Source organism: Equus asinus, chromosome 7, assembly GCF_041296235.1.
Source record: "Equus asinus isolate D_3611 breed Donkey chromosome 7, EquAss-T2T_v2, whole genome shotgun sequence".
NCBI lineage: Eukaryota > Metazoa > Chordata > Mammalia > Perissodactyla > Equidae > Equus > Equus asinus.
Window position 1 is genome coordinate 18,320,962 of NC_091796.1, and position 14,983 is coordinate 18,335,944.

Genomic DNA, 14,983 nt, shown 5'->3' on the forward strand with positions numbered 1-14,983 from the left:
ATTTTGTCAAAGACGAAGAAAGTAGGCCTGCCACTTAAGGAAAAACTAAAAGTATCTGTTGCCAGTGATAAAAAATCCAAGCTTTCAAGCTATCATTGCAATCCCTCCTCTGAACTAGGGACTTCCAGTTTCTTTGAATATTCTTTTTGCCTCTCTCTTTCTCTCTTCCCCTTCTGGGACTCTCATTATGCCAATATTATAAGCTTGATGGTGTCCCAGAGGTCTCTGAGTCTCTGTTCATTTTTCTACGTTCTTTTTTCTTTCTGTTCCTTAGACTGGATAATCTCAATTATCGTCTTCAAGTTCTTTGATTCTTTATTCTGCCTGCTGAAATCTGCTGTTGAGCCCTCTGAATTTTCTATTTTGGTTATTGACTTTTCAACTTTAGAATTTCTATATGGTTCTTATTTATAATTTCTTTGTCTTTATTGAGACATTGTTCTCATGCTTTAGCTCTTTAGACATGGTTTCCTCTAGTTCTTTGAACATACTTAAGATAACTAATTTAAAGTCTTTGTCTAGCAAGTCTATGGGCAGTTTCAGTTGACTGCTTTTTTTCCTGTATGTGGACCATACTATATTCTTTCTTTGCATGTTCTGTAGTTTTGGTGAAAACTGGATGTTACAAACAATATAATATGGCAACACTGGAAATCAGTGTTGGATTTCAATGGAAGCAATGATTTCAGTGGAAATCAATATAATATGGCAACACTGGAAATCAAATGCCTTCTCAGGGCTTGTTATTTGTTTGTTTAGTGATTTTTGTGAACTAATTCTTTAAAATCTGTATTCTTTGTTGTTTGTGGGCACTGAAGTCTCTGCTCAGTTAGCTTAGTGGTCAACTAATGATTGGACAGAGATTTCCTCAGATGCCTAGAACCAGTAAGTCTCCCAGTTTTTGTTGAGGGGCGATGTGTGCAGGTTGGGGCATGCCTTTAGTGCTCAGCCAGGCAGTTGACAACTCTGCCTTAGCCTTCACTTCCTGCTAGCACAGAGCCTTAAGGTCAGTTAGAGGTGAGAGCTTAGTGTCTTCTCAGGTCTTTCCTGAGCATATGCACATCCCAGGACATGCTCACAGCCTCACACATGTGCATGGCCTTCTAGATGCCCGGGAATATGTCACAACTTTTCAGTGCCTCCCATGGACACCTCATTCTTCACCTTTCCCTTTTGATCTTTCTGGTTAGCCTATTGTGTGCCTCACTTGTCACCCACTGCCTCAGATAGCCATGATGTTAAACTATTGCCTCTGAATTTTTTTCTGATAAAGACCCCCAGGTAAAATGTTCACGCTAAGTGAGCTCTGAGTCAGATCACATAAAGACAGTCTTGTGAGTGGGACCTTCCAGAGAACCACCAGACAGGTCGAACAGTTACAGTTCCCTGGGAATGGGGCTGTGGAGTTGCTCCCACCCCTGTTCTGTCCCCTCCAGTGGCTGCCAGGCCCCTGGTTTTCACCGCGATTGTGGTCTCTTGGTTTACAACACTATCATGGAGCTGAGGATGGGGATAGGATGAGGGCAAGTTAAAATGCCAGAGAATTTGTTATTCTTACTGAGATTCAGTGATTTTCCATGAATAAATGCTCCCCAGATTGCTTTTGTTTAGTTTCCAGAGTTCTGAAGAAGTTGATTCAGACAAATCTTGCTGGTGTTTCTACTGCTTTTAAGGAGGAGAAAATTTCCAGAGGTCCTTATTTCACCAGTTTTACTGATACCCTTTGCCTTCTATTTCTCCCATGGAACTTAGCACAGAATTGACTTATATCATTATGATAAATTAGTATTCATATTATTTCCCTTACTAGAAATTTGGAAAACTTGTATTCTTCATCATAAACTTGGCAGTTTCCCAATGCTTCAAAATTGTATTAATGAATGTGATTTTTAAAAATATTGTATGATGAAATATATTAATATTTAGAAGATCTCATGAACTAAGTTTTTCCAAAATGACCAATACATGATGTTACAAAATCATCATGCATAAAAGATGCATGTAAAGTGCAACATGGACTAATAGATTTTATGTAACTAGTAGGGAAAGTTCATCAATAAGGTTTCAGATTCCACATTGCGGCTAATCTTTGTGTAGTGTCAAAAAAGATTATCTGAAATCATATGAAAAGACTATAAAAATACTCCTTCCTTTTCCAGCTATATGTGAGGCCAGATTTTTTTCATATACTTCAACCCAAACAAAGTATTGCATCATATTGAATGCAAAAGCAGATACAAAAATCCAGCTGTCTTCCATTAAGCCTAAAGATACATGAAAAAATGTAAAGCACTACTTATGAAATTTTACTTTGTTTTGGAAAAGTAGAGGTATTTTTCATAAAAATATGTTATTTATGCTAACATGTAATAAGTTTATTTTTGTTGTTTTAAAATGAATAGATAGTTTTAAATTTTTCTTAGTTTTCATTTTAATATAAGTCTTGATAGATATAATTCCTATGAACAAACGCTCTTTGGAGTCCTCAATTATTTTTGAAAGTGTAAAGGGGTCCTTTTTCCAAAATGTTTCAGAACCTCTGGTTTGGACCAATCCAGGGGGTTCGAACTCAGAAGAAACCCCAACCTCTTAAGGTCACATGGTCCCTCTTTTCCTTTAACATGGAAATGATCAATTTAGAAAGAACCTGGAGTATTCAAGCAAGACTTTCACAACAAGGTGAAGGAATGTGGCTGCTTCCTTCAGCCAACAGGAAAGGTATGCAAGGAGGGAACACAATTAATTGTTCAGGGAATTTCTTCCAGGATGGTTTGCATTCCTGTCAGATCACTGTGGGGCACACAGCTTACTCTGCTAGCATCTTGCAGAGATTCTAAACCCAGACCCTACTCTCGCCATTTCAACTGCTACCACTGAAGACTCTTTGAACTTTGTACCATGCAACTCAGCACAGAAGTGACCTACAAGGTTCTCTGAGAAATTCATATTATGATATCTAATATTAGAAAAACAGTAGATTTTTAGTTGTTTTAGGGCTGAACATGATGTCCCTCACATCTCCTTGACTCTTCCTCAGCTCTTAACATAATATTGGTATATATTCTACACAAATTGTCACTTGACCCATCAAGGTGAAAACATAGGACAGAAACACTTATTTGCAAAAATGATCTATCTACACTCTGTCTTTTCCCTTCTCTGAATGTTAGTTTCCTAACAGGATAAACAGAGCTAGGCTTCAGAGTCAGAAGGCTCTCGTTTCCTGTCCTAGCTCCACCACTTACCAGCTTGGTCACTTTGGGGAAACTCTTCAACTTTTCTCAGCCTCAGTTCTGCACACAGGGATCGGCTAGCACATTGTTTAACAGCGGAAGCGTTCAACAAGTTCTGGGTCCCTTGCCCTATTTTTCTGCACTTCCTCTTTAGGATGCTTAGAGATAATTATCCAAGACATGTCAACCACAAACCATAACTCTCTCAAGGCGTTCATTAGCCAGTGAGAAGTTAATTATACTTAATCCAGTTTCTTTTCCTCTGTAGTGTACTTAGGATGACTTGTCAAATCTTATATCAGCTAAAACACATGTTCTATAAAATCATACATTACTAAATCATAACATTTTCCCATCTGTTTACTTAGTCATTCAGAAGTTAAATGTGTTTAGCCCAGTTATTTTCTCCATACTTTTCTAAAATTCGTTTTGTTTTCCCTCCTTGATTCTTGAGAACCATCTCTGTTCCCCTCCTTTACTGATTTCTTACCTGGTTCTTTGTGCCTTTTGGCCTTATCTTCTTCTCTTCCTTTCTCATCTTTCCACACGGTCGTGGTACCTTCAGGGTAAGTGGTTTCTCTGGCAGAGGGATCATGGCCTGGATACATCAGGGATTTTCCAGTAGCCCCTGGTGCTGTTTTATGCTCCTTGTAAGCTCTTAACTGACGCCAAATCTCCGAGAACTAATGGGAAAAGGCATGAAGGGAAAGACATGCACAATCAAGGTGAAACTCAGGCAAAAATCACCTTTTTCCATCCTTCCTCAGTTTTAATTGAGAAGACCTAAGCCTAATTAATGATGAGAAGGATGAGGATGTCTCCAAGGGTGGGCCAAAGACAGTTTGTAACAGAATGTGTTTGGGATCTTTAAAAGCAGATTCTCAGGCCCCTTACCCACAGATTCTGGTTCAAGAATTTTAAATAGAGCTCCCTGCTGATTCTTCTGCACACTTCTTGGGAACCAGAGGTGACCTGGCCTTAGCACTTCCTCATCTTTTCCTTTTAATTATTGAGTTATATTTGACATACCACATTGTCTAAGTTTAAGGTGTACAACATATTGATTTGATACATTTATATTGCAATATGATTGCGATAGTAGAGTTAGCTAACACCTCTATCATATCATATCATTATCATTTTAGCACTTCCACATTCTTGTAGCATACATGTGCATAAAGTTTCTGCTTTGCAAAGCCCCTTCACATTGATTTTCTCATTTGATCCTCAGAATAACCTTGTGAAGTAGACAGGAGTCGGTACTGTTTCCCCCAAAAAGTTACCCTAAATTTCAGTCTCCCCATGCTGTTGGCCAAGACAAAGCTGGATATTAGCTATGGGTCGGGCTTGATGAACCTCAGCCACCCCTGAGTGGCTTCTACTTGGGATCGAGGTTACTAACAAAACAAGATATTAATGAAATTGGAATTAGTCTATGATTTCCAAAAATGAAGTCTATGTGAATGGGCACCCAATGATGAGGGCTTCTGAGCACATATGATCTCGAGGAGACAAACGGGTCCCTCCAGTGAGAAAGAGCGAGGATAAGGAAGACTGTGTGTGTCGTAGCTGTGAGCATCTAACACTGACCCTCCTCAGTTACATATTTGTTCACATTTTACACAGATCAGTCAATAAACATCTAAGCATCGCCATTAAGTCCAAGTCAGACCCACAGCTCCTGCCTTCTGAAAATGGTTGTCGACTTCTGAGCTGGATAATACATAGAGTGAGATCAGCAATGTTGCAATTACAATGAGGTTGAATGAGATCAATAAGAGTACAAATTATAAAGCAAGTGTAACAAATTTTTATTGGGACCGCAGAGCCTGGAGCAGGGTCCTAGTGGGAAAAGTCAGCAAAGCAGGTCAGGCTCCAGGCTCAGTGTGGCTCCAGTCAATAAAGGGAGGGTCCAAAGAGCACCATCCCTCCTGGAGCAGGGAGGGCAGGCTTGGTGTGATCCAGGATTCAGTTTCTTCCCTGCTGGGCCAAAGCAAACACCAGGCTTGGACTATGTAAGTCAGGATGGCATGTGGACACAGGTTTCCAGCCAGAGGGGCTCACAGACTGAGGTTTAGATCTAATAGTCATGTTAAATTACAGAGGAAATGGCACTATTCTTCAAACACATGATCCAATTAATTATCTTTACAGCCTCCTGGCAAGAACCGTGCCTTCTTAGCCTGGTCTTAGAAAGAGTGGTTGCTTACGCTGTTCCACTACGTGAAGTAGAATGCTTCGGTTATTTGTGTACAATATCTCACTCCAGAATATAGAGTGAGATTTTCAAATTCCTGTAACATAAAAATAACTTAAAAGGAGAGAAGAAGAAACTAGCATATAAAACGTTTCCCCCTTCATCTAAGTAATTCTCAGCATTTTCAGTGTGGGGTAAGATTGTGCAAAGTCTTAAGGGAAAATGCTGATTCCTGGAAACTGGTTGCCTCTGACCACAACCCCTTTGCCGGAGACACCACAGGTCTCCTTGAGTGTGCAATGCAAACCACGGCCATTTTCCGTGCGTGCCATGGTGTGAGAAATGTTGGCATGCACGTCCAGACATGGCAAGCTTACCTGTGTCTTCTCTTCATCCTAGCTGTACCAAAAATGACACTGCTGTTTATCAAGTCTCTGCTAAAAACTGTTTTGGAATGATCTGCTGTTCTGCTTCCATTGAAGTTGAGTGCTCGTTAGAGAACCTACAAGTCTCTCCTCACCCAGAAGATGACAGGGACACAGGTTGGAAACATGAAACAGAGACATCTGAGCAGGAAAGCACAAATCAACTTGGTGGGAAGGATCATCCTTATAAGGAAGAAGACAGCCCCTCCTCGGGTGCTCCCATGTCAGCTGATTCCCCTTCCTCCAAATTCAACTGTTTATGGTCACTCCAGTTATTGGCCAGTAATGATGTTAGTGCATCCAGTTCTGAAAATCCCTTGGATGTTAAAGGAACCGGGCAAACTGAAGCGGCTTATGATCCAAATAACACAGAGGACATTGCAGATGGATTACTTTTTCCTAATTCGAGTAATATTCCCGATAAACAAGATATACATTGCCAGAACACAGTGCATTCCAAAGTGTCAAGGTCAATGGATGGTGCCTTAAATGATGATGGCCCTAATGATGATGTCTTGATCTCCAGTCTTCAAAATCCTGAAGTACAGAAATGCATTAGCTTCAGCCTACTGCTGTCAGAGGCAGTCGCATCCGTTTACCCAGGTGAGAGAGCCACGATCAACAAGCAACTCAGCCCACAGGTTTCCAGCAAAGACTCTGACAGTGACTATGAACTTTGCCCAGAGATAACCCTAACCTGCACCGAGGAGTTTTCAGATGATGACCTGGAGTATCTGGAATGTTCCGATGTTATGACGGATTACTTTAATGCAGTTTGGCAAAGGAACCTGCAGGGAACTGAGCATGTTTTTTTATTAGAAAGCGATGACGAAGAGATGGAATTCAGTGAGTGTTGCCTGGGTGGGTGTGAGCACCTCCTCAGTGAAATGGGTTGTGGGCCTCGGGTGTCAGATGACACTGGGCCTATGGATGCCACCACTGGCTTCTGTGGTTATCACTCACAACCCCAAGAAGTGGGGATAAGGAGAAGCGGAGCCACCACCCACAGTTCCTCATCCCTGCAAACAGGGATGACTCTGACTTTGGGACCTCACCAGGATGGAACGTCTACGGTGATGGACCGGGGGAGATATAAACTACCCATTGCTTCTGAGGCTGCTGAAAATGATTATCAAGGAGTTCAAGGAGAAACCAGAGACAGCAACCAAGGAGAGGAATTTGCCAGTGACAATCTGCTAAACACGGATAAAGCGGTGACAGAGACAGAGATGAAGCGTTTATCTGGTGAATTAGAAAAGTCAGGGATGAAGCAGTGTTTGAAGACCGTAGTGGAGAAACGAGTAGGGGAAGAGGATTTATTGAGCAAGAGAGGTTCAGAGAAACCTGCCAGGGTGAGGCGACCAGGAATTAAGGGAAAACCCAAGAAGCTGAACCCCAACGTGAAAGAAAGTGCAACAGAAGACACCCTTAATCTCCTCTATCCCAAAGAACCTGTTAAGCACCCACTAACCCAGGGTGATAAAAGAGCAAGTTCTCATGCCAAAGCAGAAGCGACTGGTCTGAATTTCCAGTTCCGTGCAGGAGAATGTGCTGTTTCAGCCGAAGCAGAGCAAGAAGCAAAAACCCCACAAACTACGCCAGGCTCACTCCCCAAAGAAGGGAACTCACCCTTCAAGGGAGGAGGGGTGCGGGTTAATAGGCTGTTTGAACTGAGCCGGGTTCCAGACTGGAGTGACCATCCTCAGGTAAGACTCCTCTTTTTGAAAATTACAAGATACAACTATTTGTATGTGTGTGTGTGTGTGTGTCTTCCTTCACTTCACATTCACGATCGCTGTGCCACCATGTAAATCAAAGTAAGTCCCCCAATACCGTCGGGATACTTGTGGAGAACAGCTGCTGCTGCTGCTGCTACTGCTGGGAAGGAAATCTGGTTTTGAAAAAAGGCCCAGATAAACCCTAAGCCATCCTAATTATAGCCCAAGACAGATAGAAGTAAGAGGCACTAATGGGATTCTGGACAGCTGGAAAAAGAAATCTGATATTTTGTCTACTGCCTGGGTTTTACCAGGGCATGTCACTATTCAGGAAGTTTTTCAAGCAAATGTTTTGGGTGTAGCCTCTAAAAGAAAAAAAAAAAACATTCTTTTCAGTCATTTTTCGGGGGCACTTTGAAAATAGTAAGTGCTGTCTTTAATCAGAATTCATAGTTCATACGAAAAGACTTGTAGGATTTACTTAGTGATGCTGGAGAAAGTAGAAGTAGATTTTGCTGTGCTGGTGGGGCATTTTTGATTGTATGTGTATTTTATTTTGTTTTGTGTAGACCACACAGTATAAAAGAGACCAAGAAAATACTGCCAGGAAGTAAATTTATTTTACCCTATTACTGACTTGGGGGTGTATTTGAAAGAGATGGAATTGAATTAATGGGAATAATTAATGCACAGAGGATGTTGTGCTTGATATATGAATTTATTATAATCTTAATTTTAAAAGGTTCCAAATGGGCTTTGAAATGATGCTCTACTGTGGTCAAGATTTGATTTTTGTAATACATAAGGAAAGTTATTTGTTAATTATTTTTACTATACTTGTGTTCTCCCTTCCCCCAACTTTCTAGTGTGAACCTAGTATTGTTTTTATAGAAGACTAGATATACTCCAAAGAAAATAAAATATTGCAAAATGCACTCAAAGTTATTGAACTCTCTCTGTGAAAAAGTAAAAATTTAATACATTGATTTCCAAAGACCCAGTAATAAAATAGCCAATCTAAAAATCTCCAACTCTGAGGTAGCTTCTTTCTGAGTAGATTATCCTGTTCCACTGGCCAAATTAGCTATATAAATATAGCTACATTTATCCTTTACTTTTTGCAGAGAGCCAGCTTTATCCTAGTTGGTTAACACATGCCAGTTTGCTGATCACACACCAGTGGCCACAGATTCATGCCCAAGATAAGTTTATGGAGGTGGTTTGGCCAAATATTACTACAAAACTAAGTTACAACATTAATTTTTTCATGTCAATGACTATAGCATTTCTTTTTCTATTCATAAAATGATCTTTTTGGCTCAGCTAAGTGCCTTTTTACAGTTGTTCATCCATGTTGAGAGTTTCACTGGGCAAATTACTTTATTAAAAGTTGCGGGGGTGGGGGTAGTTAAAGTGGCCAGAAAGGAGTATGGAGGGGAGGGGACTATTGACAATGTTAGTTTTAGACCCACCACTGTGGGAGGCAATTTCCAGCTCCCTCAACTGCCTAAAGGAAGGAGCCCCCTTTGTCACCCTCCGCTTGTGCCCTAACCCGAGTTCTGAGATTGAGAGTCCTGGTGACCAGCAAGCTCCCTTGTGTACTGGCAATGCAGCTATGTAAAATGGGCCATCTCTGAGACCAAGGTCGTGTGTCTTGTGCACATTCTTGTCTCTATCAAATTCTTATGGGACTCTTGCTTATACACTCACACCTTCATGAATGCACACTCACCTCACCAGATATCAGTTCAAGGTCCGACCTGCATTGTGTGGCACGCCTAAGGCAATTATCTCAGAGCTATGAACAAGACTTCTTAGCAAATTTGCATTCTGCAGGTAGTCGGACCACATCTCCCTTTGCTGCGCTCAGTAGCAGAGCCAACCTCTCCCTCGAGGGCCAACCAGAAACTTGAGTGGAAGCTGTCTATTCAAGAGCACTTCTGTGCAGCCTGAAGTTAGAGATAGGATCTCTGGATCTGTGGCGTTTATTTTCCCGGGACTAAAGCAGGGAAATTTTGCCACAGGGATAAGCAGCATAGTGAGTGCAAATTCTTTAACTCATGCAAAAAGTTACTAACTGTAGGAGAGGTCTGTGTTTCTCACACACATACACAGTATGGCCAAATTTACAGCAAATGGCTAAACATCATTGTAAATGTGACAAAAAGCATTGGGCCATCGAGAACTAAATCAAACTTTTTATAATACTGTTCAAAAGAAAGATTGGTGAGTCTTTTCATAACCAATTTAAAAGACATTTTAAATATTTATTCTCAGACATCTGAGGCTTGTGGGAGCTTAAAAATTTGAAATGGTTAAAAATCTTTGGTTGGGGGTAATATTAGTAAATTTGCCCGCTCTTGACTCTTGCCTGATTCACTTACCTTCAGGTGTCTTGTTGTAGAAACAGTGACCAGCAGCTTATCTTTAGTATGTTGTCTTCATCTGTATATTACTTTTAGCATTCTGAGAAAAATTCCGTGTCTCTAATTCTGCATTATAAGAACAAGGCTATATTGTAGACTACCTCTTGCCCAAACATATGTCTCCAGATGTATTTACTTCCTGTCTTCTTTTCCTTCTTTTACAATGCAAAGCCATCTTGTTCTGATTTGTCTTCAAATAGTACTTACTCAGGCTAGCACTGGAAAGCCCCCAACTTCTCTACATTTATGGAAGATTATAAAGTTAATCCCAGTTTGGGAGTGGAAAACCAAGAGGGTACCCCAGGCTAACTTGAATCTTCTTCAAGGGTCACAACACCAATCCTTCACCTTGGTTTTGATCTCACTTTCCTGATCCAACTCAGAGGCAAGACCTGACAATCCACCCATCTTAAGTTTCTCCGTAGCCACACTGGGGTAAGGTCATCCTCACTCTTAAATCAAAAGTGCTGTGTCTGTCCTTCTGCATAGCTGCCCAGCTTCACCCCAGAGCGATTTGCATTCCTCTTTGGGGTCATGGGGTCTCAAGTGGACAGTATGGAAATGTATTCTTAGGTTCTCATAGTTAAGAATCTTCCTGATCAGGAGTCAGCATTAAGCATAGATGGTGAGCTCCATGATGGCTGTGAGTCTGGTCACTGTATTCTGTCCACTGATATATCCCAAGTCCTTGGAAAGTGCTTGCCATATAAAGGCACTCAATAATTGAATGAATAAGTAGCCATACAGTACTAGATTAAATTCCAGGTATAGTCAGGTATGATTATAATGATCATTGGTCTCAACCACTTTATGGCCTTCATTGTCATAAGTACATTCTTTGGTTCCCTTCATATAACCAATTTTCCACTAGGAAACTGCTTCCCATTGCTCTTGTGGCCCTGAGAATGGGTTGGTTTGTGCTAAACTCTCCGCTCCTTGCTCTTGGGTTCCCTTGTGAATGCTGGTGATTCACGCACAACCTTGGCCTTCTCAGTGCCTTATTAGCTCTCACAAATTGCTAACTAGACCCAGGAAGATCTGACTACATCTCCCTAGCATTCAAGACCTTCCACGATATTGCTTCCATCTACCTCTGAGAGGCAAAGCAGGCGGACACATGGATTTCCTCATCTGGAAAATGAAGCATTTTCTCAGACGTGGGGTTTTTTCCATCTTGTCTGGAATGCCCTCGATTGCTCAGCTTGTTGCCAGCTCAACTCATCTAGTCCTTCAAGGCCAAGATCCTGCGGGGTCCTTGAAGTTGCACCTCCCCCAAAGCACTTTCCTCATCCCTAGCTATGATTTCTCCTTCCAGAGCGACATAGCATTCTTTGTACATTTGTCGTGGGCTCCAGACCTGAGTTTGGTTCCTGTCCTGTGGCTTTCTGTCTCTGGGACTCTGGGAAAAACTACTTAAGTTCTCCCAGCCCAGTGTCCTCATCTAAAACAGAAATAATAGTAATAATAATAATGCTTACCTCATAGAGTCTTGTGAGGATTAAAATCTTGCATGTAAAATGCTCAACACAGAACCTATTATGCAGTTAACATTTAATGAGAATTATCATTTGTAGTTTGTTTATTTACCTTACTACATTTGTCCTTTCTCCCCATATTAAAGACATACTGAGGGCTGGCTACAAGTGGTTTTGTACCTTTTTTTAATTGAAATTTTTATTGAGATAATTGTACATGCACGTACAGCTGTAGGAAGCAATTCAGAGAGATCGCGGTACACTTTGCCCAGGTTCCCCCAATGGTACCATTTTGTAAAACAACAGTATAATATCACAACCAAGATACTGACATTGATCCCATCTACTGATCTTATTCAGATTTTCTAATTTTGCTTATACTTGTGTGTGTGTATGTGTGTGTGTGTGTGCACATTAATATCTATAAAAATTTATCACCTGAGTAGGTTCATGTGATAAACGTAGTATGAAACTTCATGTTAATCTAAGTTCAGCCTAGTAACTAGGCAGGTGGTACAGTAACACACTAGAGTATATGGCAGCTTGAAATATGCATGGCCATCCAGTGACAGACAGGGCACACAGTAGGTCTCAAGTAAATATTATTTTTAAGCGTAGGAAAATATAAGCAGATAATCTAAACCTTCTTGCAATATAGTTTCATATCTGGGACAGAACAACCTGAGATTTGAATTCACTTGCATAATAAACTGCATCCTCCCCAGATAACAACTGTTAAAACTGACTCCAGAAGCCTGATAAGCCATCTCTCTGTTGATGACCGGAAGGGCAGAAGTTTATAATCGCTCATCTCTCAGCACGTGGCCGTCACGCCTCTTGTCAGCACCACTCCATGGCTGACCCAGGGAGTGACACAAACATTTGTTTTGTTTTTAATCAGAAAGCCCACTGTGCCACTTCTGCCGAATGCCAGTACTATAGAGGTGCAAGATGATTTAATACGCTGGCTCACTACACTAATTGGACTCAGCCAGGGTTAAGTAATCAATGGGAAGTCATTAGTACCTACAGCCTTGCTGTTCACAGTGCGCTCCACAGACCAGCTGGTCAAAATGCAGGATCGCAGCGCCCCCCCCAGTCTTGCTGAATCAGAATCTGCGTTTTAATCCCATTCTTAGGGGATTTATATGCCCGCTGAAGTTCTGGACGCCCTTGTCTAGAAGGAGGAGATCTTTCTTAGATTAGAAAAGAGGCTAAAGCAATGGTCTCAACCCTGGCTACATCTGGGAACATCTGGAACCTTGATACATTCTGATGCCTGAGTTCTGCCCCCAAAGATTCTGATGTAATTTGGTCTGTGGGGTAGCCTGGACGTTGGGGGTTTTAAAGCTCCCACGTGATTCTCTGACCCTCCAAGGCTGAGAATCTTAGCTGTGCTTTAGAACCATTCCTGGTATTTTCTAAATATACAGTTGCCCAGGCCCCACCCCCAGAGGTCCTGATTTCAGAAGTTCTAGGGCAGGGCTCAGGCTCCTGCGAACTAGAGCCCGCAGCAAGTAGAATGCAAGGGTGGCCTGGGGGTCTCCAGGTTCCAGACCCACAGACAGGCCCGCAGAGGCAATGGGTATTCTCTACGCATAAGACGTTTCTGCACTAGTACATTGTACGCATTCCTAAAACACCTCACATTCTGCAAAATCAAACACCTGAAAAATAAGGGCTTCTGGGGAAGATAGCATTCTTCACAGGTCACTTCATAAACAGGCCTTTTTACAACCAGAGACAAAAGCAGAAAATGTCTCCAGGAAGCTCACTTGGACCACCCAGGGACCACCCTGAGGTGGCGCAGGTTGGCCAACGGCTGTCATGGCAGATGCTAAAAATACGCAAGATAATTGAGTGGAAATGCTGGCAGCCCTGTAATTAGAGCAAGCTGGAGGGTGCTGAGGCCAGGAAGACAGAGAGGGTCACTGGGAACGTGGGCCTGTGAGGTCAACCTGCCTCAGGCACTCAGGGCTGGAGCGTGCTTCTCAGGAGAGAGGAGGCCTGGGGCAGGCTTCATTTGTTATTTTATTAAAATGCGACTTGAAAGGGTCCCTGTTGCCAATGCAAAAGCTGAATTAAAGACTATTCCTTTCCTGCTTAAGATTCTGTAATTTACTCCAGCTATTTAGGGCCCAGTTGCTTAGGAAAAACTGCGTATAAACCAACGCAGCGTCTGGGTCATAATGACGTCATTCCCCAGTTAACCCATCTGCTAGGGCTAACTCATTACAGAACACGTGTTATAGTGCAGAGACAGCATCACCCCGCCTCCGTGAGGGCCCGCAGGTGTCCTTCTGCTCAGGTGCTCTGAGTCCTCGGGCAGAGCATCAAAGTGAGGGCCTGGATTATTTGTGTTGGAATCACCTGCAAAGGTGCATGTTTAAAAATAGAGATCTCTAAATTTTACCCCAGACCTTTTTTTTGGGGGGGAAGATTATCCCTCAACTAACATCTGCTGCCAATCCTCCTCTTTTTGCTGAGGAAGACTGGCCCTGAGCTAACATCCGTGCCCATCTTCCTCCACTTTCTATGTGGGACACCTACCACAGCAGGGCTTGACAAGCAGTGCCATGTCCGCATCCGGGATCCGAACCAGCGAACCCCCGGCTGCCGAAACGGAACGTGCTAACTTAACCCCTGTGCCATCGGGCTGGCCCCAAGACTTGCTGAATCTGCGCTTTTAATAAGCTCTCTAGGGGACAGTAAAATTTAAACCATGGGCTTAATTAGACTGAGACCTGGAGCGAATCCTACAATGTGAGGCGTTCCCATAAAGAATCAGAGGATTCTGGAAACAACAGGAAGTTTCGGGCTTGTCAAGTTTAACCTCTTCACCCTAAGAGGAAAAAAACCTCATGATTTGAATTTTTCTCTGCTTTCTAGTTGGCTCGCTATAAATGCGGCTTGTTCTTCACCTGTCCGGCCACTGAAATAAATACAGAGCCTGATTTATTGTAACTAATCCAGAACAGGTGTGCCATCTACAGCTGAGCTTTATTTTGAGGAGTAGTTCAGTGACAGGAATTTGGGTGGCAGCAGTGGAAGCTGGTGAGAGGAGGGTCATCTGGCTGCGAGGGTGGGTTTTAGTCGCTGTAGCAGATCTCTCATCACTGCCTCAGGCGGGAGCTAATGCTGGAGACGTGCCTTAGTCGTCTTTTTTTTGCTGTGACTAAAAATGAACTTGCTTCGCTGAAATGAGATAGAAAAAATATTGGACTAACCAATCATCTATCAATGTAAATGATAAAGCTATGGTCATCAACACAGTGTGGGAGTACCCCAAATAGATCAATAGATAAACCAAACAGAGCACAGAATCAGACCCAAGAATATACTAGAATTTGGTTTATGATAGAAATAGCCTCTCGAGTTGTAGGGAAGAAACAAAATCTTCACCGCTGACAAAATTGGCCATCCATATGGGAAAAAAAATAAGGCCAGTACCTTAAAATGGACCCCAAATAAACTCCAGGTGGTTCTCTGAGTTAAATATAAGAAAATAA

General features: G+C 42.1%; 1 protein-coding gene across 8 annotated transcripts in view; it reads left to right on the forward strand.

Moving 5' to 3' along the window:
* Positions 1–14,983, forward strand: part of ALPK2 (alpha kinase 2) — a 119,911-nt gene that overhangs the window by 38,390 nt on the left and 66,538 nt on the right. For all 8 annotated transcript variants that reach the window (XR_011504385.1, XM_070512939.1, XM_070512938.1 and 5 more), the window contains one exon: positions 5,830–7,561. Coding sequence is in view for 7 of the 8 variants with exons in the window: in XM_070512939.1 (XP_070369040.1) it covers positions 5,830–7,561 (1,732 nt within the window). In the remaining variant the exon portion in view is untranslated. The remainder of the gene's footprint in view (positions 1–5,829; positions 7,562–14,983) is intronic.